The following is a 25,768-nucleotide window of genomic DNA, read 5'->3' on the forward strand; positions in this document are numbered from 1 at the left end:
ACTTCCTTTTCCACAATTAAATATCTTCCCTTGGTGACTGCTCCTTTCCTCTCTAAGGTTATGGTAAATGTGAGACAGTTGTGGTCACTGTCCCCAAAGTGTTCTCCCACCAGGTGATCTGACACCTGTCCTGGCTCATTGCCGAGCACCAAATCCAAAATGGCCTCTCCCCTCATCGGCCTGTATACATACTGAGTGTGGAAACCCTCCTGAACACACCGAACAAAAACAGTTCCCTCCAAACCATCTGCACTAAGGAGGTTCCAGTCGATATTGGGAAGTCACCCATAACAACAACCCTGCTACATCTGCATTTTCCCAAAATCTGCCAGCTTATCAGTTCTTCGATCTCTCTACTGCTATTAGGGGTCTGTAGAAAACCCCCAGTGAGGTTTGACTATCCCAAATCAAATTATTCCTTTCTAGATGATTATAAATCCTATCTCTTATAATCCTTTCTCACACTTTGCCCACAACCAAAGGAAGGCTCACTGGTCTATAATCACCAGGGATGTCTTTACTCCCCTTCTTGAACAAGGGAACAATATTTGCTATCCTCCAGTCCTCTGTTATTATTCCTGTAGACAATTATGGCATAAAGATTATAGGCAAAGGTTCTGCAATCTCCTCCCTAGCTTCCCAGAGAATCCTCGTATAAATCCCATCCAGCCCAGGGGACTTATTTAGTGGCATACTTTCCAGAATTGCTCACACCTCCTCCTTAGGAAACTCTATCCCATCTAGTTCACCAGCCTGTTTCTCAGTATTCTCCTTGACAACATTATCTTCTTCCAATGTGAATACTGATGAAAAATATTCATTTAGAGCCTACCCTATCTCCTCGGACTCCAAGCCCAACGTCCCACTACTGTCCTGGACTGGACCTAACCTTACTCTAGTCATTCTTTTATTCCTGACATTCCTACAGAAAGCTTTAGGGTTTTCCTTCATCCTTTCTGCCAAAGACCTCTCATGTCATCTCATCGCTCTTCTTAGCTCTCTCTTTAGGTCCTTCCTGGCTAACGTGTAATTCTGTAGCACCTTTACTAAGCCTTCACATCTCATCTGTACATAATGCTTCTTCTTTTTCATGACAAAAGATTCAACTTCTTTATTAAATGATGACTCCCTCGCTCGACCATTTCCTCCCTGCCTGACAGGTACTGTTCCGTGAACAAGCTCCATATTTCAGTTATGCCCATCCCCTGCAGTTTCTTTCCCCAACCTATGCATCCTCATTCTTGCCTGATCACATCACAATTGCTTTTCCCCCAGCTCTTTATCTTGCCCTGTGATATATACCGATCTCTTTCCATCGCTAAAGTAAACTTAACTGAATTGTGATCACTATCATCAAAGTGCTCACCTACCTCCAAATCTAACACCCGGCCTGGTTCATGAGCCAATACCAAATCCAATGTGGCCTTGCCTCTTCTTGGCCTAACTACATACAGCATCAGGAAACCCTCCTGCACACATTGGGCAAAAACTGCCGCATCTAAACTACTTGAACAATCATGTTTCCAGTCAATATTTGGAAAGTTAAAGACCCCCACAACAAGTACCCTGCTACTTTCGCTCCTATCCAGAATCACATTTGCAATCCTTTCCTTTGCATCTCTGGAACATTTTGAAAGCCTATAGAAAACTCCCAACATTGTGACTTTTCCTCTCCTGTTTCTAACCTCAGCCCTTACTACCTCAGAAGATGAGTCCTCATCAAACATTCTTTCTGCCACCAAAATACAGTCCATGACTAACAATGCCACACCTCCCCCTCTTTTGGCACCTTCCCTTTTCTTACTGTATTATAAAAACCCCGGAACATGCCACAACCATTCCTGTCCCTGACCTATCCATATCTCCGAAATGGCCACAACATCGAAATGGACGAAAGTGAGAACTGCAGATGCTGGAGATCAGGGTCAAGATTAGAGTTGTGTGGGAAAAGCACAGCAGGTCAGGCAGCATCCGAAGAGCAGGAAAATCGACATTTCAGGCAAAATATCTTCATCAGGGGTGAGGCAGAGACCCTCCAGGGTGGAGAGATAAATGGGTGGGGTTGGGGCAAGGAATTTACCAGCCGAAGGCATGACCTGGGCTCCTGGAGACAAGTGGGAGCTGGGGCACCTTTGATCACCCACACTTTATGTTCCAATGGGTGTAACCCAGTCTTGTCAACTCTGTACCTCAAGTTGGTCACTTGCTGGGCCTGAAACTCACATTTTTCCCTTCTTAGCAATATGCCTGCCCTGGCAAAACACCTTTGGACTACATCCAAGTTCTCCAGGTGTTCCTTATTCATTTTCCCTGTTATGGGATGTCATCTATGGAAATGATGACCCAAGGTAGACCCTGCAAAATGTTCTCCCATGTCCACTGGAAACTTAAACATGCTGACGATAGCCCAAAAGACAGCCCTGTCTGTTTGTACAAGCCCTTGTGGGTGTTAAATGTAGCACATCTCTGGGAATCGTGGTCTAAACATTTAAACGCAAACATGGCTCATATCCAGCTTCGTGAAGACAGTATCCCCCACCAGCTACACATATAAATCCTTATCTAAGGGATTGAGTATTTATCCAGCTGTGAAAACCAGTTTACCATTTGTTGATAATCCTCACAAAGGTGAACTGACTCACCGGCCTTCAAACTCAGGACGATCGGTGCTGCCCATTCCTTCACTTTCCAACCTTCTGATGTCTGCTTTTCTTTTTGCCCGTAAGGTAAATGTCACTGAGTGGGCCTTGCCCAATCACTGAGTTGTTTCTTGATTAACCCGCAAGGTGGTCTTGGCTCCTCTGATAGTCCCTGGAGTTTCCTGGAAGATTTCCGGGTGTTGAATTCGGACTTCACTCAGGCAGCCATTTTCTCAGTGAAAAACCTTGAGCCAGTCTTGGTGAATCTCTCGTAACCAATCCCGTCCAATCAAGCTTCAGCCTGAGCCTTTTACTACAGTCAGTGATAATTGAACAAGCTGCCTTTCAGAAGAGACGGACACAGAGGTTGTCCCCTTATTCAGTAAAGGTCTCCCAGTATCATCTCTCAGTCTTGCTGATGTCTTCTACAAAGTTAAGGGCTGGAGTCCAGATCAAATGTTATGAAGACCTGGCTCTGTGATCACTGAGGTAGCCACGCTGTTATCGACTTCCTTTAGAAGTGGGTGACCATTTAACTGGACATTTATCTTCAAACCTGGCAACCTCCTTGTAAATCTTTTCTGAACCAGTTCAAGATTCACAGCATCTTTCCTATAACAGGGAGACAAGAGCTGAATATAGTATTCCAAAAGTGGCCTAACCAATGTCCTATACAGCTGCAACATGACCTCCATATTCTGATACTCAATGTACTGACCAATAAGGACAAGTTTACCAAACACCTTCATTGCCCTGTTAATCTGCAATTCCACTTTCAAAGAACTATGACCCTGCACCCCAAGGTCTCTCTTTGTTCAGCAACACTCTTCAGGACCTGAACATTAAGTGTATAAGTCATGCCCTGATTTGCCTTTCCAAATTACAACACGTCACATTTATCTAAATGAAACTCCACCTAAAACTCCTCAGCCCATTGCCCATCAGATCAAGGACCCATTGTCCTCTGAGGTAACTTTTATCACTGTCCACTACACTACCAATTTTGTTATCGGCAACGTTATTAATCATGCCTCCTATGTTCACTTTCAAATCATTTATATAAATGGCAAAAGCATTGCACCCCGCACCAATCATTGCTGCACGCTCGTAGTCACCAGAGTTGAAAAATGTGATGCTGGAAAAACACAGCAGGGCAGGCAGCATCCGAGGAGCAGGAGACGTTTCGGGCATAAGCCCTTCTTCAGGAATGAGGCTGGTGTGCCAGGCAGACTGAGATAAAAAGGTAGGGGGGAGGGAATTTGGGGGAGGGGCGATGGGAATACGATAGGTGGAAGGAGGTGAGGGTGAGGGTGATAGGCCGGAGAGGGGGTGGGGGCGGAGAAGTCAGGAAGAAGATTACAGGTCAAGAGGGCGGTGCTGAATCCGGGGGTTGGGACTGAGATAAGGTGGGGGAAGGGGAAATGTGGAAGGTGGAGAAATCTAGCTTCATCCCGTGTGGTTGGAAGGTTCCTAGGTGGAAGATGAGGCACTTTTCCTCCAGGTGTCATGTGGTCAGGGTCTGGCGATAGAGGAGGCCAAGGACCTGCATGTCATTGGCGGAGTGGGAGGGGGAGTTAAAGTGTTCAGCCATGGGACGGTTGGGTTGGTTGGTGCGGGTGTCCCAGAGGTGTTCTCTGAAACATTCCGCAAGTAGGCGGCCTGTCTCCCCAATATAGAGGAGACCACATCAGGTGCAACGGATACAGTAAATGATGTGTGTGGATGTGCAGGTTAATTTGTGATGTATATAGAAGGATCCATTGGGGCCTTGGAGGGAGGTGAGGGGGGAGGTGTGGGCGCAAGTTTTGCACTTCTTGCGGTTGCAGGGGAAGGTGCTGGGAGCGGAGGTTGGGTTGGTGGGGGGTGTGAACCTGACAAGGGAGTCATGGAGGGAGTGGTCTCTCAGGAACGCCGATAGGGGTGGGGAGGGAAATATATCTCTGATGGTGGGGTCTGTCTGGAGGTAGCGGAAATGACGGAGGATGATACAATGTATCCGGATGTTGGTTGGGTGGAAGGTGAGGACCAGTGGGGTTCTGTCCTGGTGGCGATTGGAGGGGCGGGGTTCAAGGGCGGAGGCGCAGGAAGTGGAGGAGATGCAGTGGACAGCATCGTTGACCACGTCGGAGGGGAAATTGCGGTCTTTGAAGAAGGAGGCCATTTGAGTTGTTCAGTAGTGGAATTGATAGACCCCTAATAGTCAGAGGGAAATTGAGAAACAGATTTGTAAGGAGTTCGCAGTTATCTGTAAGAATAATACGGTGGTTATGGTCGGGGATTTTAACTTTCCAAACATAGACTGGGACTGCCATAGTGTTAAGGGTTTAGATGGAGAAGAATTTGTTAAGTGTGTAAAGGAAACTTTTCTAATTTAATTTGTGGATGTACCTACGAGAGAAGGTGCAAAACTTGACTTACTCTTGGGAAATAAGGCAGAGCAGGTGACTGAGGTGTCAGTGGGGGAGCACTTTGGGGCCAGGGACCATAATTCTATTTGTTTTAAAATTGTGATGGAAAAGGATAGACCAGATCTAAAACCTGAAGTTCTAAATTGAAGGAAGGCTAATTTAGACGATATTTGGCAAGAACTTTCATTAGCTGATTGGGCGCAGATGTTCTCAGATGGCTGGAAAATGGGAAGCCTTCAGAAATGTGATGACGCGAGTACAGAGAAAGTACATTCCTGTTAGGGTGAAAGGGAAGGCTGGTAGGTATAGGGAATGTTGGATGATGAAAGAAGTTGAGGGTTTGGTTAAGAAAAAGAAGGAAGCATATGTCAGGTATAGACAAGATAGATCAAATGAATCCTTATAAGTGTCTAAGACATTAGGAGTTAACTAAAGAGGGAAATCAAAAACCAGGAAGGCAGACTTTGTGTGGAACTGCAGGAGATGGGGGAGATACTAAACAAGTATTTTGCATCAGTGTTTACTGTGGAAAACGACATGAAAGGTATAGAATGTAGGGAAATCGGTGGTGATATCTTGAAAAATGTCCATATTACAGAGGAGGTAGTGCTGGATGTCTTGAAACACATAAAAGTGGATAAATCCCAAGGACCTGATCAAGTGTACCCTAGAACTCTATGGGAAGCTAGGGAGGTGATTGCTGGGCCCTTTGCTGAGATAGTTGTATCATCAATAGACACAGGTGAGGTGCTGGAAGACTGGAGGTTGGCTAACATGGTGCCACTGTTTAAGAAAGGTAGTAAGGACAATCCAGGGAACTATAGACCAGTGAGCCTGGCGGCGGTGGTGGGCAAGTTGATGAGGGCAGAGCAGTGGACGTGATCTTTATGGACTTCAATAAGGCGTTCAACAAGGTTCCCATGTAAGACTGGTTAGCAAGGTTAGATCTCATGGAATACAGGGACTATCCATTTGGATACAGAACTGGCTCAAAGGTGGTGGTGGGTTGCTTTTCAATCTGGAGCCCTGTGACCAGTGGAGTACCACAAGGATTGGTGCTGGGTCCACTACTACTTCTACAAAGAATGATAAATTCCCCTTGGTCCTCACTTACCAGCAGCCTGTGAATGGACCCTGTTCTTTATAAATAGATTCAATCTCTCTGCTGTTATTGCATGAAGGAAACCTCCCAACCGGGAGAGAAATGGGGGACAGATGGAGTTCCGATCCGGTGTAACAATCTTGCTTATCGGATCAAATGGCAAAATATCTCACACATTCATGTGAATATTATTCACTTACAGTGTCTGCACTGTAAATATGCTCTCCTGGGGAGGTGATGGTATTATCACTTAACTATTAATCCAGAAACCCAAAATAATGCTCTGGGGACCTGGGTTCAAATCCTGCCATGGCAAATGGTGGAATTTGAATTCAACTTTTAAAAATCTGGGAATAAAGAGTTGACAGATGACCATGAAACCATTGTCAATTATTGGAAAAACCCAGCTGGTTCGTTAATGTCCTTCAGGGAAGAAAATCTGCCATCCTTACCTGGTCTGGCCTACATGTGACTCCAGAGTCACAGCAATGTGGTTGGCTTTCAGTTGCTCTCTGAAATGGCCTCTCAAGACACTGAGTTGTAACAATCACTAGAAAGTCAAGTGGACTGCAGTGATTCAAGAAGGCAGCTCACCACCACCTTCTCAAGGGCAAATAGGAATGGACTATCAATGCTGGCCAGCCAGTGATGCCTAGAGAAATTGAGGTTTTAATTCAGATAAAGAAGGAAACATAAGTCAGATAGAGACAAGAGATATCAAGTGAATCCTTAGAAGAGTATAAAGGCAATAGGAATACATTTAAGAAGGAAATCAAGAAGGCAAAAAGGGGACATGTGATAGCCTTGGCAAATAGGGTTAGGACAGAGTGTTTATAAATCCATTAAGGTCAAAAGAATAATGAGGGAGAGAATAGGGTCCTCAAAGATCAGGAGACAATGAGGATCTGCAGATGCTGGAGATCAGAGTTGAGAATGTGTTGCTGGAAAAGCACAGCAGGACAGGCAGCATCCAAGGAGCAGGAACATCGATATTTTGAGTTGGAGCCCTTCATCAGGAAATAAATTTTAAAATTCTCATTGTGAGCATTCATTAATTCCTGATCTGAGCAAAGCATTCACTTCCACCTAATTATGGAGACCAGGAACGATGAGTACAGTTCCCTTTCTCACTGAGTTGTTCCAGTGCCACGTTGTACAATTTAATCTGTAACTCCTGGAACATTCCCCATGGTTTCCAATCCCTTCTGCGCTGAGCTGCCAGTCTCTGATTGGTCAGCAGGAATTTGGATATCATTGACACTCGAGTCAATTGGATCTGATTTCAACAGTCCCATCCTTCTTCACGGTCTGCTATAATTACTTACAATAAAATGTGACACCTCATCACTTCAGACGACGGGGAGAGAGACAGAGAGACTGAGAGGGAGAGGTAAGGAGAGGAGCAGGAGAGCCCCATCTTAACTGTGAAACCTGGACACTGATGTTGAATCATTTTTGTTGTGTTTCAGGTGAGGGCAAAGGAACTTCACTGCAGACATGATGCTGCTGATGGGATTGGTGCTGAGTACATTGATGGTCAGTGATATTGCAGGTAGGGTCAACCTAACATTGTGTGTGAGGACAGGTTAATGCTGTGAGCTGAGGGGTTAATGGATGTCCTGTTGTGTGAATGAGAGAGAACAGACAGAGACGGTACCTTGAGGAATCTCTGAAAGTGAGCAATGACCTAACCATTGACACGTGTTTCATATTCTACACATTCCACATTCACTGTCTGCCCACTCCCCATATGGGCACAGCATGCTTCACCATCCCACCTGATTTTACTGCCCCTCCCTCTCCTGCCTGTCTGTGCCCAGGGCACATAGCAATGCCCAGCCCAGCTATCTCTCATAGTCTGATCCCACATTCCTGCTCATTCCCACTTTCCTCCCACTCTCCTACTCCCTCTCCATGAATTCATTTTCCGCTCAGTCCAAACCTACCCTCCTGCTCACTGCTCAAATGCTTTAATAGATTCCCACAGACTAATCCCTTTCTATTCTCACCCACAGAGACCCATTACTGACCCACTCAATCTGATCCTATTCTCACATTTCCTCCTCAAACGTATCTCACTCAGTTATCTCCTGCTGTGCTGACTCCCCGAGTCATTTAATATCCAAATCAATCGAATCCTACTATCCTGCTCACTCCCCAAGTCATTAATATTCACCCAGTCCAATCCTATTTTCCCCCTTGTTTCCAATACACTGCCATTTTTAAGAAGCTCCCTCATTCCCTTTTTTAAGAATTAAAGATCTCTTGCGCTCAGTTTATGGCTCAGGATTACAATCAGGGTCTTGCAATGTTGAATGGGGATGGGAATGAATGAAGTGGCAAAAATATGAGGTGATAATGTGAACAATATGGAGGTCTGGGAGGATAAGGGAAAGGCAAACTCTAACATGATTCTTAGAAGGAACAGAAGGAATTCGGGAAGTGTGGGAAATGGGACAGTTGAAGGCACTCACTGGCATTGACCATGGCATCATCAGAACAGGACAGACAGAGAAACCGAATGGAACAGACTCCGTACAGAATGTGCCATGGGAATAAGTGTAATGATGGCATCAGTGGGAGCTGGGGCATTTATCCAGTTCTGCCATTGACAGTGTCACCTCAGAAATAGAAATGTTGAGGAAGGGGGCAGCCTGAGATGAACCATGAGGGCAAATGACGGGTGAACATTTGGAATAAAGTTGATGTTATTTTAAGTGAGTTTATAAAATATAAGCTCGTCACTAACAAATCAATCAAGGAATTCATGAGAATGGCCTCCTCCAGAGTGTTGAGAATGTGAACCTTGCCATTACACGGTGTACCAGAGGCAGACTGTACAGCCCCATTGGGGGGAATGTAGACAAGCCGAAGGGAATGAAGTGATTTGGTGGTAGTGTTGGAGGACGTGATCAGAATGGTAGGAGACCCCTGTAGGAAATAAACACTGTCTTTGACCAACTGGACCGAGCAGCTTGTTTCTGTGCTGCACTTTCTCTGTATTTCCATGTGCGAAGGTTATTGCAGTGAAGTGGAAAGCCTCATTCTGAAGCAGGCCCCATTAACCACATGCTCATCAGTTTCTCGCCTCATGAAGGGGAAATGAACTGTGAATGATGTGATTATTGCACCTTGTTTTAATCTGCAGCTGATCAACAGACTTCAACACACATGGATCAGGACCTTGCGAAATGTAGTCCCCTGGACAAACAGGATTGTTCTGGTGGCTTCGTTTACTTTGGTCATTGCTACAAGTTTGTTCTAGAAAAAAGGACCTGGATTGATGCTGAGGTAAGACCTTGGAATCTCCATCGTACGGTATTGGGTTGTTCCTCAGTGTTTCTGAAATGACTGGACAGAGAATGAAAGAAGCTTCTTGTATATTCGTGGACATTTCGGAAGCCACGTGTTACATTACCTGGGTAACGTGAACTCCACAATCAACTATGACATTGAATCTGCTCAATATGGAGGGTCCCTTAACAAAATAATTTAGCAGTGAATGAAAACTATGAGCCAAGTTTTAAAATTGTCCCATAACAATTTTAATTTAAGAATTGTCTTCTTTGGATACTTAATATCGAAATGATTTTCTGTGTTCCAGTAGAACATTCTGTGACTTACACATGCATTGTTGTAATGATGTTCACTAAAGTTCATTGTTCACAATGTTTGTGATTACTCTGCTCAAGTTTGAAGTAGGTGCCTGACATTGAAGATCATTGCATTGTGAGACAGAAAAGTGGTTCAAGGAACTAAAAGTCTTTCAGTTGTGAAGGTAACTGAGAAAGGAAGTTCTTTTGCTATTAAAATGTTGAGAGGAATAGATATCGTTGGGGAGTATCCAACCTGCTCGACAGGATTTCCTCAAAGCCTGGAGCATCAGAGGCTGAGGGGTGAGCTTTCAGAAGTTTATAAAATCATGAGGGGCACGGATAGAATGAATAACTAAGATCTTTTTGCAGGGTACAGGAACCAAAACTAGGAGGCAAAGGTTGAAGGTGAGTGGAGAAACATCTGGAAGGGACCTAAGGGGTATCTTTTCCACACAGAGGTTACTGTGTGTATGGAGTGAGCTACCAGATTGAATTGGTGGAGGCAGGTGCAATTACAACATTTAAAAGGCATTAGGATGGGTACATGAGCAGGAAGGGTTTAGAGGGATATGGGACTAATACTTCAAATGGGACTAGATCAGTTTGGCTATCTGGTCGGTATGGATGAGTTAGATCAAAAGGTCTGTATAACTCTGACTCTTCATGAATGGACCCCAATGAGAATTTATTTATCCCTCATGGGATTGGAAGCATAGTTTAAAAATTAGGACCAGATTATTCAGGAGAGAGTTTCAGAGCACTTACTCAGTCATAGAGTCTTTAAAAAGACATGAGAGGCAATTTTGATAGACAGAGGTGGTTTGTGTGTGAAATGAACTTCCAGAGGAAGTGATGGATGCGGGTCCAATTAAAACTTTTAAAAGACATTTGGATAGGTACAAAATAGGAAAGGTTTGGAGGGATATGAGCCAGGAACAGGCAGGTAGGAGTAGTTTAGTTTGGGATTATGTTCGGCATGGATTAGAATGTTTGGCATGGATTAGACCAAAGGGTCTGTTTCTGTGTTGTCTGACTCTATGACTCTGTCATATCCCCTCTCTGCCTTCCTGATTTCTTTCTTAAGAATACCCTGACACTCTTTACATTGATTAAGAGATTCAACTGAACCAAGTTGTCCATGTCTAAATGTAAGATTTTCTTTTATCCTTGACTAGAACCTCGCTATCTTTATTCATCCATTGTTCCCTAACCTTAATGTGGATGTGCCGGTGTTGGATTGGGGTGGACATGGTCAGAAGTCACCTGACACCAGGTTATAGTCGTGCGACTTATGACCTTTACCAGTTTTACCCTTTTCTCTAATAGGAGCAAAATGCCTCTGAACTCTCATCATAACACTCTTGAGTGCTTCCCACTTTTCAGACGTACCTGCGAACAGTTTACTCAAATCAACATTTGAAATTTCTTGACTCATACCATGAACATTTGTCTTATTCCAATTTTTAAAAATGTAACTTTTATGGATGACTTATCATAACCGTTTTAAAACTAATAGATTTATGATCATTTGACTCAAAGTGTTCCCTCACTTTTTCTGCAGTCACCTGCCCTGCCTTATTTCCCAAAATAAGGTCTAGTTTTGCTCTGCCTTGAGTCGGAGCATCCACATATTGATAAAGATGATTTTTTGAACACATTTGCCAAATTCTTGATCATCCAAACCATTGACACTGTACAATCCCCAGTTAATGTTTGGAAAATTAAAATTCCCCCATTATTACAACCTTCTTCTGCTTCCATATATCTGAGATCCCTCTTAATAGTTGTTTCTCAATTTCCCTCTTACTATTGTGGGGCATTTAGCACAATCTCATCAAAGTGACCTTTCCTTACTTATTTCTAACTTCTACCCATATATTTTTCTGGCCGATTTTTCAGAAATATCTTCTCTAGTTCCAGCAGTAATTTATTCCATAATCAAAAATACCACTTCCCCTCCTTTCTTGCCTCCTTTCTGATCCTTCCAATAGCATCTAAAACCTGGATCATTGAGCTACCAGTCTTTCCCATCTCTCAGCCAAGTTTCTGTAATAGCCAAGATGTTTCAATCTCATGTTCCTAAACATGCCCTCAGTTCATCAGCCTTACCTGTAAGGCCTCTTGCATTGCAATAAAAGCAGTTTGGTTCTTCAGAGTTACCACAAACTCTGACTCTTTCTTGTCTTTCTTTTCTAATTGATGTTCTCACTTCACATTCTGAACCTTGCCCCTCAATCCTTCTATTTAATTGCTGCTTAAAATTCCTCCACTCCCCCTCTCTTTCGTACAAAGTCTCTCTTAATAGAACGAGCAATTCTCCCTGCTAAGATAGTTGTCCCTTTCCAGTTCAGGTGAGGCCCATCTTTTTTGAACAGGTCTTAGCAATCCCAAAAGACGTTCCAATTGTCCAAAAAGCTGAATCCCTCAACAAAACACCAGCTTGTCAGCCATTGATTTATGACCTTTAACCTTTTGTTTTCTCCCTTTTTTGAGTTTGGCATTGGAAATAAAACAGAGATTACTACTTTTGAGATTTTTGAAAAATCAATTATTTAACCTCTTATATTTACTCTGTACTGCTTTAATCTTTTTTCCTAAAAATGCCATTTGACATTATTACGTTAATGTGAACAAGTAATACAATAATTTCCTGCTTCTCAATCTCACCTTTAACAATATGTTCGAAACAGTTAGAGAAGTCCTTAATCCTTGCACCAGGAAAGCAACAAACCATCCTAAATTTGCACTGACCACCACAAATCTCCAGTCTATGACGGAGACTCCCCGGTAACAATAATTCCCTGAAATGTTGTCAAACGTTGCCTTACATAAGAATTATTCCAAGTGTCCAATAACTGACTGGCCTTCCATTTAGGAATAGCCAGCAGAGGCTTTTGAACTATCTCATTACTTTCCTGACAGTCACCCATCTGTCTGACTGATCCTGTTATGTAATAACTTTTCTCAATCTATTAGCCATCTCATATGTACCAATAACATTACACCTAAACAAAGGAACTTCCAATAACACCTTTTATATCAAATCAGCTACCTCTAATTACCCACAGAAAATAATGTTAAAATAGAAAAGAATTTTAAAATGCATGTAGCAAACATATCAGACTTAAATAAAATCAATCACTTAGCTGATTAACTGAATTTTAAAAATGACTTCTCCTCAATAAATTACTCAAAGAAAGAAATAATCGTTTCCAGAGACGAACATGTGTTGGACACCCGGAAACAAAACCACAGCACTTCATTTTAAAGCAAACTGTTTGGCTTTTCAAACCAAAACCTTTTTTTTAACTTCTGAATTTAGAATAAAAATCTCAGCCATTCACTATCAACCCTGAAAAGCTTGTTTTAAAAAATGCCCATCTGAAAAAAATAATTTTGTTTGGTATTTTTGTTTGTTTTAATTTTATTGAAACAGAATGAATATAAGTCTTATATTAGCAACTATAATAACCCTAATAAAATTATAATAAATCTTTAATTAAGCCTGCAATCCCAGGAGCAGCTGCAAGATCCATGCTCCCTTCGAAAGAGCGAGAGCCCACCTAAAGGGTGCTAGATATGTTCCACACACAGCAGTGGATACAAGATCAATTATTAACGTTACACCTGCAATGGATAGGGTTTTGTTGAGCAAAGAGCAGGATTTAAACAACCAATGGTAGGGCCATGGGGAATGAAGTCAAATAGAGATACATAGGGGTGCAGTTCCATAGTTCCTTGAAAGTGGTGTCTCAGGTGGACAGGGTGGTGAAGGCAACATTGGGCACACTTGTGCTCATCGGTCATTGAGCTTGTGTGATGTCATGTTACACCTGTACAAGATATTGGTACGGCCACATTTGGAGTACTGCGTACAATTCTAGTCAGCCTCCTACAGGTTGGATGTTATTAAATTGGAAAAATCGCAAAAAAATATTACAAGGATGTTAGACCAGATCTAAAAGTTCTAAATTGGAGGAAGGCAAATTTTGATGGTATTAGGCAAGAACTTTCAAAAGCTGATTGGAGGCAGATGTTCTCAGGTAAAGGGACGGCTGGAAAATGGGAAGCTTTCAGAAATGAGGTAACAAGAGTCCAGAGAAAGTATATTCCTGTTAGGGTGAAAAGAAAGACTGGCAGGTATAGGGAATGCTAGATGACTAAAGAAATTGAGAGTTTGGATAAGAAAAAGAAGGAAGCATATGTCAGGTATTGACAGGATAGATCGAATTAATCCTTAGAGTATAAAGGAAGTAGGTGTATACTTAAGAGAGAAATCAGGAGGGCAAAAAGGGGACGTGAGATAGCTTTGGCAAATAGAGTTAAGGAGAATCCAAAGGGTTTTTACAAATGCATCAAGGAGAAAAGGGTAACAGGAAGAGAATAGGGTGTCTCAAAGACCAGCAAGGCAAACTTTATGTGGAGCCGCGGGAGATGGGGCAGATACTAAACAAATATTTTGCATTAGCGTTTACTGTGGAAAAGGACATGAAAGATATAGAATATAGGGAAATAGATGGTGACATCTTGGAAAGGCAAGGACTGATTAGGGATAGTCTATATTACAGAGGAGGAAGTGCTGGGTGGCTTGAAATGCATAAAAGTGAATAAATCTCCAGGACCTGATCAGCTGTACCCTAGAACTCTGTGGGAAGCTAGAGAAGTGATTGCTGGACCTCCTACTGAGATTTTTGTATCATCGATAGTCACAGGTGAGGTACGGAAGACTGGAGGGTTGGCTAACGTGGTGCCACTGTTTGAGAAGGGCAGTAAAGACAAGCCAGGAACTATAGACAAGTGAACCTGACGCCAGTGGTGGGCAAGTTGTTGGAGGGAATCCTGAGGGACAGGATGTACTTGTATTTGGAAAGGCAAGGACTGATTAGGGATAGTCAACATGGCTTTATGCATAGAAATCATGTCTCACAAACTTGATTGAGTTTTTTGAAGAAGTAACAAAGGGGATTGATGAGGGCAGAGCAGGAGATGTGATCTATATGGACTTCAGCAAGGTGTTCGACAAGGTTCCCCATGGCAGATTGGTGAGCAAGGTTAGACCTCATTTTACAGGGAGAACTAGCCATTTGGATACAGAACTGGCTCAAAGGTAGAAGACAGGGTGGTGGTGGAGGGTTGTTTTTCAGACTGGAGGTCTGTGACCAGTGGAGTGCCACAAGGATCAGTGCTGGGTACACTACTTTTCATCATTTATATAAATGATTTGGATGTGAGCACAAGAGGTATAGTTAGTAAGTTTACAGATGACAGTGAAGAAGGTTACCTCAGATTACAGTGGGATCTTGATCAGATGGGCTAATGGGCTGAGAAGTGGCAGATGGAGCTAAATGTAGATAAATGTGGGGCGCTGTATTATGGGTAAGTAAATCTTAGCAGGACTTATACACTTAATGGTAAAGTCCTAGGGAGTGTTGCTGAACAAAGAGACCTTGGAGTGCAGGTTCATAGCTCCTTGAAAGTGGAGTCGCAGGTAAGTAGGATAGTGAAGAAGGCATTTGGTATGCTTTCCTTTATTGGTCAGAGTATTGAGTGCAGGAGTTAGGAGGTCATGTTGCAGTTGTACAGGACATTGGTTAGGCCACTGTTGGAATATTGCATGCAATTCTGGTCTCCTTCCTATTTGAAGGATGCTGTGAAACTTGAAAGGGTTCAGAAAATATTTAAGAGGATGTTGCCAGGTTTGGAGGGTTTGAGCAATAGGGAGAGGTTGAATAGGCTGGGGGTGTTTTCCCTGGAGCGTCAGTGGGTAATGGGTAACCTTACAATGGGTTTATTTATAAGGAGAGGCTGGATAGACTGGGACTTTTGTCCTTGCACCATAGGAGGCTGAGAGGTGACTGTACAGAGCTTTATAAAATCAGGAGGGGTATAGATAAGGTAAATAACTAAGATCTTTTCCCGAGGATATGGGAGTCCAAAACTAGAGGGCATTAGTTTAAGGTGTGAGGAGAAAGATGGAAAAAGGACCTGAAGGATAACCATTACATGCAGAGGGTGATTCGTGTATTGAACAGGCTGCCAGAGAAAGTGGGTGCAATTACAACATTTAAAAGGCATCTGGATGGGTGTATGAATAGTAAGGGTTCAGAGGGATGTGGGCCAAATGCTGGCAAATGGGACAAAGTCAGATTGGGACGTCTGGTTGGCATGGACAAGTTGGACCGAAGGATCTGTTCCCATGCTGTATGACTATGACAAGTGCGTAAGGCAGTAAAGTAGGTGTACAGCATGCTTACCCTCATCAGTGAGGACACGGAGCATAAAAGTTGGCAATTCATGTTGTAACTGAATAAAACTTTAGTTTGGTCACATTTAAAATAGTATGTGCAGCTCTGTTTCTCACAGTATAGGAAGGATGTCGAAGCTCTGGAGAGAGTGCAGAAGATGTTTACCGAGATGCTGCTGCATTGGAGTGTATAGGCTTTCTAGGAGAGATGAGGTAAACTTGGATTGCTTTCACTAGAGCATCAGAGGCTGAGAGGTGACCTGAGGAATATATAAGAGATGCATAGATCGGGTGGATAGTCGGAATCTTTTTCTCAGGGTGAAAATGTCAAATACTAGGTGGCATAGGTTTGAGGTGAAAGGGGAAAGTTGAAAGGATGTGTATGAGGCACATTTTTTATCCAGAGGGCAGTCAGCATCTGGAATATACGGCTGGGGAAAATGGCAGATGCAGATATGTTTGAAGATGTCTTTAGACAGACACATGAACAGACTGGGAATAGAGAGAAGACGGATCACATGCAGGAAGGTCGGATCCATTTAGAATGACATCACGGTCATCACAAATGGTCAGCTGAAGAGCCTGTCTGCCCTGTTCCATGTTGTATTTACATTCAAATGTTGTACCTTCCACTTGGAGCTTCAGCGGGTGGGATATCTTATTTAGAGCCTTTGGTGGATTTCCATAATATTTTGATTTTAGCATGGTTTTTGCAAATGTTGTAAATATGCCATATACAATCATGATCTGAAATACAGTATAGACAGGTGTTAGGTTGAATTTGTCAGATGACTTTTAAGGGTTCAAGTTAGAGGGTTGACGAACACACAGATGCTCATTTTGAGAGGCTGAAATTCATGCTGCAATTTAAAATGCTATATTATTAGCAGAAGTCGATTTGATCGCACAACTAATCCCAGATAAAGAAGAAAAACACAATGAATTACAGTAACGGTAATTACCAGATAAAAGTGAGAGACCATTATGAAAATTTAATATTTTAAAGATTCATAAAATCCTTCAAAATCACACTGTTCAACATCGCCATGGCCTGGTATAATTGCACACTGAAAATGAAACATTTATTAAATTCTGAATGTGTAAGTGTCTTGAACTTTTCCACCAAATGTTTCCATTTTCTTTTGTATGTTCTGAATTTCGACAATATTAACAAATTCGTTGAAGAACTAAAGATAAACCGGTATTTGGCGAATATATCTAACTTTTATTCAGATATAATGGCACAATTAAAATGATTAATTTTTTCATGATATTAACTTTTGGATGTGTCGTGAACAAAGTGCAATAAGTACCGATAGACTTAGCACCGGTCTGAATGAATGAATGAATCAAAACGCGCTGTAATAAACCAAGTGCAGTAAGTAGAATTATGAATGGATGAATTACTGAATTAGTGAATGAATGAATGAAGACACAATATAGTAAACAAAGAGCAATGAGTAGAGTTACCAGTACGAATGAATGAATGTGATTTTGTCTAAGTGGATTAATGGGATCATGCAGTTCACAGCATAATTAACAAATTCCAGTCGAGCAATCCATAGCAATGGTATAGGATATGTTTGGATTCAATTTTAAACTCTCATGCATCATTTTACATTGCAATAGTGGGGAGGGGATGTGGCCTTATTTTCCTCTCTCTCGTCTCAGTCCTGGAATGCAGCCATTCTGGTTGACTCTCCCCTCCTTTCCTGGGGGGATGCTCCCTGAGACTCCCAACCTGCACTCCATTACTCAGTTTCAGTATAACCCCAGCTCTCAGCGATCACCAAGCTCGTCTTACCCTGGGATTCATCACACCCCACCCCCAGAACCAATCTTCCTCAGCTCCACCCAGTAAACATTGCTTGTGAGCTTTTCAATCCCAACACTCTCAGCTGAACTGAAGTATTCATGCTCATGGGCTTGTTCTGAGGCCAGACTCCAGGCCCTATCACAGAATCAGCAACTTTCTCATTCCCCAGGATTTCTCCTGAATTAAACACTGAGCTGCCTGTTAATTCCTGAACTTCTCCCTGAGTTTAGTCGAATAGCACAGAGCGATCCAACTCTTATAGAGTCCCCGACACAGATTCTGTGTATTCAGCTGCCTTCCTGCAGTACACACTGTTACAGCATTGATAAAATAGAGTTGGCTTCAGTTACTGACTGTCTCCCATGTTCCCCATCTTTTCTAACCAACCTTCAAACTCCTTCAGTGGCACTCAAGTTAATGATTGATCGAAAATCTATCAATGTGCCCTTTTCATATTATTGGACAGAATTAAATATTCTGAACATTTTGAAAATGTCAGTTTCTGTTTTCTTAAAACTGAGAGTATCCTGAAACTTTATTCTTCAGATATCTGGGCACTTGGACAAATTAAATGCAAGAATGAGCAAAGGATTCCAGAGCAGAGTCCTCATTCTAGAGAATGAATTTCCTTCTAATTTCCATATTCGATCTCAATCTACAATCTCCCCCTGAGGCTGAATCTAGTGTTTGTTGGCTAAGGGTCAGTTTTATTAAGTCTCATGGAGGGTTTCTCTCATTGAAGCTGAGTGAGATCTCTTGTCCTGGGGCAGGGCAGAAAAGGGAAATCTGGCATCTCCCCTTTACAGACAGGGACCTGGTGGTGGGAAGGTGCAGAGTTAGTTTACCACCCCCAGCACTGGCAGTGGAAACTATGATACCGGACCCTGCCAGCCCACTCCAATGTTGCCAGCCAGGTCAGTGGACTCTCTGACATCTGTTACCCACCCCATCCCCTGACACCACTGACCCTGCAAACCCTCAGTGCTCCCAACTCACTCGCTCAGGGAACCTCTGCACCTGCACCAAAAGTAGCAGCTGTGTCACTCACTTTCATCTCCCACAATTCCTGATGCTCTCTCATTACAGACAGCAACAGCTCACAATAGGGCAGGGAGAGTGAGGACGGGCTGGTGGGATGCTCAATATCCAGCTCCTGAGCATCCTGACTCTGACTGCCCCGAGCAGCTAATTGGCCATGTCCCAGCCCCTGGGCTGGTATTGGAGGCTGCCCTTGCCTTACCGTGCTGGGACCCCCTGAGTGAAAGCTGTCTCCTTTGACCTGACTGAGAACTGATCACAACCAGGACAAACTTGCCAGCTTTGAGTCTGTATTAAACAGCACGGCAATACTGTGGGACTGGGATCTCTGCATATCTCTTGCTCAATGCCAAGGTGCAGCATTGGAAGGCAGAAGCACCATGTTAGGGGATTGGAGATGTACCATGAAGGATTTTAGACACTGGCACATGTCAGATGTCTGTACCTGTGAACATGGGGCACATGTGGTAGTGTCCTTGGAGCATGTCAAGAGATATTTGAGCGTGATGTCCAACGTGAAGGTCCTAATGAAGCCAGCAGTGAGCTAAAGTCACCAGGTACTCACTGTCCGTGTTCCAAATTTTCAGCATTTGCTGCTGGCAGGTAATAGAATGGGAAGCTGCATATTAATGAGGCAAGGTGTGCAGTTAACAAAGATTATTCCACCTCAATAAGCAATTTACCACAACCTAGTGAGAATCTCCCCTTATTGCCCAGAACATAGTTTAAAGTTGCAGAGAGTTGTTCCTGATATCGAGATAGGCCTTGCTGGACCTCCCACATGTTCCTGCCACATTTCTCACCATATCCCATGTGGGTCAGGCCCTGACAAGATTCGGCCCTTCTCCATCATCCATTGTCTGTGCATTTGAGCTTGAACCAGAATCACTCATTGTGTAACTTTACAATCCTGACAGCAACAACCTGTTAAATTCCTGAGAACCCATCACTGAGTCACATGATCTCCTGAGAATGTGATCTAAAGTTGACAAACATCGATGTGGTCTGTCATTGTGAGAAATTTGTTGCTGTCAATGTGGTCACTGCACAGTGACATGGACTGCAGTGACTGTTCACATCTGGATTGACAGCTGTGTGTGGATAAAACTTGGGGAGAACAGGAAACACAACGTCACCCACAGAGCGTTCGAGCACAAGCCCAGCCCAATATCAGCTGTTACACAGAAGCTGCTGACATTTCTATCTGATGGGTTGAAGCCACAATGAGATTGGTCCCAAATCCTCAGCCTCAGTGTGGCACCATTCACTGAAGTTTGGAGTCAGCCCATATCAGGTCCTTGTGGACACACAATCATGGGGTTGTAGTTTTATTGTTCATATTCTCCAACGCAGCAAATTTTCAAAAATAAACCTGGTGGAGAAACGTAATTGAATATGTTTAATATAAAAATGTAACCAGGAATAAATTGTCTTTATTAAATCATTTCAAGTTGCACTGCCGAATGCTGGCTCCTGGTGGTCATCTTGCTTCCATACACTGGGAGGAGCAGAATCAAATTATTATAAAGAATTCATCTCCATCTACAAGTTTTTGGATTGGCTTGAATGATATGTACAAGGTAACATTACTGGCATTGCTACTTTACATTATTTAGGGGAAACAAACTATATATTTTTAAATAGTATGAGTTTATATCTCCATAGGAGGGGACTTTTCTCTGGACTGATGGATCTCCATCAGATTTTATAAATTGGAAGAAGAACCAACCCGATAACCATAATGAAAGAGAACACTGTGTACACTCCGATGGTAAGTCAATGTTGCCGAATGTCTCAGGGAAAGGAAAATAGATCCCTGGGTGAGATTCCAGCTGGACTCTGTGTGGTTGAGTTACTCCGACCGACGCTCCTATCATTCGAGTCTCACTATCCCACCGTCCACAACACAACTGAAAAAAAATTATATAGATTTTATCAAGATAATCAGCTGAAAAGCCTTACATAGAGCAGGTTTTAAACAGCAAGATCTATCCATCAAGTTTCTTCACAATTCATTACTTTATTACCAGTAGAACTTATTGAATGGAGTAAATGATGTTGAAGTACAAAAGCTTATTATGAATCGACAAATCCCCCGAACATAACCACACACAGACACACACACAGACACACACACACACACACACACACACACACACACACACACACAGACACAGACACACACATAGACACACACATAGACACACACACAGGCACACACACAGGCACACACACACACATAGACACACACACAGGCACACACACACATACACACAGACACACACACACACACACCGACACACAGACACACACTTCACTGTAATTCTTGGCTTTCAGAAAATGTTCCTTTCTTCTTCTTGAACTCTGTTGCTCTGATGTTCTGGCACCTGTCAACTCACTAACCACCGATAGTTGTCTCTGAAGTCAAATAATTCTACAGAGGCCGGTATCCCATCACTAAGTCACACTTTCGTTACACATGAACACTCCTTCACTGCAGTACAGCCTCATAAAGAGGCACATGCCAAAGTGACAGCTTCTCTGATACTCCCCTTTAAATCTGTCAGCCAGGGCTCCCTGATTGGAGCAGATTTCCAGCCCCAATCAGGGAACTAATATTCTATGAGGTCTACACAGCTGACCTTGTTACAATCACTGCATCCCTCGCCCACTGAATCTGAGGCCATAGGCTGCACCTTTTCCTTGGAAAGCTTCCTGGGGGTGTTTTAGCACCAGGTCAGGTTCTTCTGACTTGGAATCCAACACGGGAAGTGTGTAAAGCACAGGAGCTCTCCCTTTGCTCCAGGAGCACCTCGGTAGAATTTCACTCCCTGCTTTCAGTGGCAAAGACAGTGAGGCAGTTACTTCAGTTATTTCCATCTCAGATTCAGGGGGCTCGAGAATGCTTGAAGGAGAGGGTGGATCCACAGGTTCCAGCAGCATTTCCCAAAGGTTCCAAGGGGCAGGGCATGTTTTGCTCCTGCACCGTTTGTGAAATTGCAGCTTTCATTCAGGAATGTCACACGTAGATGAATGTTGTACATTACTGACCCTGATTTCACATCGACCATGACTCTTACTGATGTAGGGCCTTGTACATGATTTCGTCAATCCAGTCTTCAAAGTTTGAACAGCCCTTTCTGCCAGGCCATTGAGTGAGGGGTGGTATTGAGCTGTCCTCAAATGTTGAACCACATTCGACTTGAAGAAACAACTAAATTCCCTGCAGGTAAATGATGGCTGTTACCTGTGACCAACACTTCCAGGACTCCGTACATTGTAAACAATGTGCACAATTTTTCTATTGTTGTCCCTATGTTTGATGAGTAGACCCTATGCACGTCCAATCACTTTGAGTGGACATCTGCAATGACTAAGAACATTGAACCCATGAGAGGACCTGTGTAGTCGAGGTGAAACCGAGTCCAAGCTTCGCCTGGCCATTCCCATGGATGTGGGGCAGCTGCTGGCAGTACTTGGCCGCGGGGCACTCTGGGCACTGCCCCATCAATGCAGCTGTGTCTGCACCCAATCCCGGCCACCAGACACAACTTCTCACCAAAATCTTTATTTAGGAGACCTCTGGGTGGTACTGGTGATGTTGAACCAGTATTTGGCAGCGACCTTTGCTCAGGACAATCACTCTTGCTGTATGTAATAATATGCCGTACTCTACCGTGAGCTGGGCTCTCCAGGTCCAAAAAGCTTTCAGCTCCAGTTGTGATGGCCCTTTGGTTTTTCCCATTAATACCAGCAGTTTCAGTTTGGAAAGGACAGGATCTTCCTGTGTCCAAAGTCTGATACAGTCCATTATGTGGAAAAATGGTGGTAATGCAGTTTGGCAGGAAGCCAACAGGAGATGAATATTATTTCAGTGGGTTCAGTCTCAGACCAGTGCAGCACAGTGGAATGATTAGAGTCCTCATGCAAAAATCCCAAAAGGCCAGCATCCAAACTCCACAGATAATCACAAAGGCAAGTGGAATGTTGGGTTTTCCTTTAAGGGGAACGGAGTATTGGACTGAGACAGCTTTTGAATCAGGAAAGGAATCAAGGTTATGGGGAATAGGCAGGAAAGTGAAGTTGTGGATGATCAGGTCAGCTGTGATCTCATTGAATGACAGAGAGGCCTTGATGGGCTGAATGGCCCACTTCTCCTTTGGCAGCTGCCTGTCCATCCCTGAACATGGTTTTCTTTAGAAATTGCAGAGATCAGCTGGACAGCTGGTCCAGAGCAGCCTTCACTCTAACTGAAGCAGAGCAAGAAGGATTCACTGAAGCTCGTCATTGTTTAAACACAGCCCGAGCAGGGGCCGACAGCAAAGTAACATTCATCACCAGTCATGTGACTTACAACAAGCCTTGTTCTTAATAACCTCCAATGCCCACGGTGAGCTTTCACAATCCTCTTTGAAGAAACCACTCCAGATCAGACTGTAACATGTGATCAGCCTGCTCCATCTCAGCCTGCTCCAGCCGGTGATCAGACAACTCCTGTTCCTGAGAGAGCTCGCTATCGCCCTGGGGCTCATTCCCTTATACTCCATTTCCTTGTCAGTAGCCAGTGAGATCAAACCTTGACACTGTCCTGTCTTCAGTGATTGGTCAGTTTGACCATGAGCAACCATCACAACAATGTAATCTGTCACAGTCTGTTCATCTTCCACTCAGTAAGATAATTGCTTGTTTTCTCTGGAAAGAGGCTTATTTCCCAGCTTTAATGAACCTTGACCTCAGGCCTGTCTGTTCAGGTTGTTCATTGAAACTATTTCCTTGCAGCGGAAGTTTGTGTTGTTTAATGAACCATCGGATATTTATACAGCATAACCCTGTGGCTATTGACAAATGATTGTCACACATCTCGTAGACAGTGTCTGTTTTAAATCAGAACTCAGAACTTCAGCCAGATAGTGACAACACTTACATTATTTAATGTAAACACACATTCCTTCAGACAACACTGAAAAGAGTAATGAAGACATTGCCCAACTAATTGATCTTTCAATAGAGAAGCTTCAAATGATTTTCTTTTCCCCATTGTGGCTGACCCAGCAAATTTAGGGTTGTGACCGATGTCCTACATCAAGCAATGGGATAGTGACAAGATGGGACTGAGTTAACTCAGTTGGTTTGTAGAGCAGTGTGATGCCAACAGTGTGGGTTCAATTCCAATCATCAGTTTGAGGTTACTATGAAGGACTCTTCTTCTCAACCTCTTCCCCTGACTGAGGTCTGGTGACCCTCAGGTTAAATCACCACCAGAGAGCAGCCCCTATAGTTTGGTCAGACGATGGCAATGCAACAACAACAAATGATGAGATTATTGATGCTCCCAAAAACAGAGGATGAACCAATCACACACACAGTTGTCTAGTTCACTGACCTCATTCTCTCTTTCCTCCAGGGAAGTTACTTTACTGGAACGATGTATTCTGCAAAGTCGAATTGCCTTCCCTTTGCTCCTACAAAATGCCAGGTCTCTGCTCTACTAAAAGAATCCAACAACGCTCCATGGATCCTGTCTGGAAGAGGATGTAGTGCCTCAATCTGCTTGTAGTTACGATCACAGCCAATGATGACTGTACTGACTTAGTTTCTCAGCCAAGAATAAAAATTACATCATGAGTTGTGTGTTTATTACTGTGTGTCTAGTTTATAGCAGCCTTCCTGTCCCACTGATGCTTTCTACCCATCTGTCCTTTCAATCCTATACTGGGGAGGAGACAGCAGATCAGGGACATGGATAGTTTATAATCCATTTCCACAATGTGAGTATTACTGCAGGGTCTAATTCTATTCCCCTTTGGGAAGGTGTTGGCTGTGAGCTTCCTTCTTGAATTAGTGCAGTGCGACTGGAACAGGTACACCCTGTCTTCAGAGGGAGGGTGTTCTAGGATCTAGATACAGTTGGGATGTGAAGTAGCCACTGCAGAATTCGCAGCCTCTGACCTGTATGTTATACAGATGATTCTGCAAGTATTCTGGTTCATAATAGTCAACTATTTTTATGGGCATTTGAAAAGCAAAGGCAATTGGTTGGATTATCTCTTGCTGACAATAACATTTGTGCATTACAAATGGTAAGTCACAGAGTCAAAGATAAAGCAGCTGAAGGTACTTGGCCAAAGGGATTATCCTGAGGAAGTGGTGACACTATGGCTCAGTTGGTTAAAGGATCTGGCTCATTAAAGACATTTGCACAGTGACACGAACAGGAAAGATTGTGGGGGACATGGGTCATACACAGGCAAGTGGGACTAGATTAGTTTGGGCAACTTGATTACAAGGATGAGTTAGACCAAAGTGCCTGATTCTGTGCTTTTTGACTTAATAACTCCGTGAGTTGGTGATTGTTGTTACTTGCGCAGTCTCTCTGTACACCACCTCAAATCACACATTGTGCAGTTAATGAGTTCCAGGGAGCAGTGAGCACACTGGGCAATGGTTCCAAGGAAGGATGGAGAAGATGGTGGGGGTATCAGAGATGGGAGTGAACTGGAGATGGGAGTGGGGAAGGGAGATAGGATTGTGAGGGATTGTGGGTAGAGAGAGCTGGAGAGCACAGGAGGAGGGACAGAGAGAGTGAGAGAAGGCCCACCAACTGTCAGGCCCTCCTTGCCCAGTTCCATTTAATTTGTAATAATTTCATCGCCCATTTCCCTGTAGTGAAGGTGCTCAGGGTCAGATAATGTTCACGGCCGATTTGCACAATGCCACTGGTCCTTGCAAGTTGAACTTGGACATTTCAATGATTCTGAAGTCAGCAGCAATGATTTTACAAAAGGCCAGCACTGGCTAAAGGTGAAGCATTGTTTGTTCAACATCAGAGGATGATGTGAGAGCCACACACCATCACTTTATCATCAATCATGGAAGGTTGGTGATAGTCTGGACTGAATGCACTGGGACGGTGAAAGATTGATGT

At 43.4% G+C, this 25,768-nt stretch overlaps 1 protein-coding gene across 1 annotated transcript; it reads left to right on the forward strand.

Moving 5' to 3' along the window:
- Positions 1 to 7,646: 7,646 nt before the first annotated feature.
- Positions 7,647 to 24,414, forward strand: LOC140466647 (C-type lectin BpLec-like). The gene is made up of 5 exons (XM_072562087.1): positions 7,647 to 7,701; positions 9,298 to 9,440; positions 20,295 to 20,423; positions 20,509 to 20,614; positions 24,248 to 24,414. The coding sequence occupies exons 1-5, from the start codon at positions 7,647 to 7,649 to the stop codon at positions 24,379 to 24,381; spliced, it is 567 nt and encodes a 188-aa protein (XP_072418188.1). The 3' UTR covers positions 24,382 to 24,414.
- The last annotated feature ends 1,354 nt before the right edge of the window (positions 24,415 to 25,768 follow it).

This window comes from Chiloscyllium punctatum, chromosome 44 (genome assembly GCF_047496795.1).
Source record: "Chiloscyllium punctatum isolate Juve2018m chromosome 44, sChiPun1.3, whole genome shotgun sequence".
NCBI lineage: Eukaryota > Metazoa > Chordata > Chondrichthyes > Orectolobiformes > Hemiscylliidae > Chiloscyllium > Chiloscyllium punctatum.

Excerpts from the sequence above, each read along its gene's own strand:
- LOC140466647 (XM_072562087.1), top strand. The coding sequence starts at position 7,647 with ATGATGCTGCTGATGGGATTGGTGCTGAGTACATTGATGGTCAGTGAT. Across the intron at positions 20,424-20,508 it reads GCTTGAATGATATGTACAAG|GAGGGGACTTTTCTCTGGAC; the intron begins GTAACATTACTG and ends ATATCTCCATAG. Across the intron at positions 20,615-24,247 it reads ACACTGTGTACACTCCGATG|GGAAGTTACTTTACTGGAAC; the intron begins GTAAGTCAATGT and ends TCTTTCCTCCAG.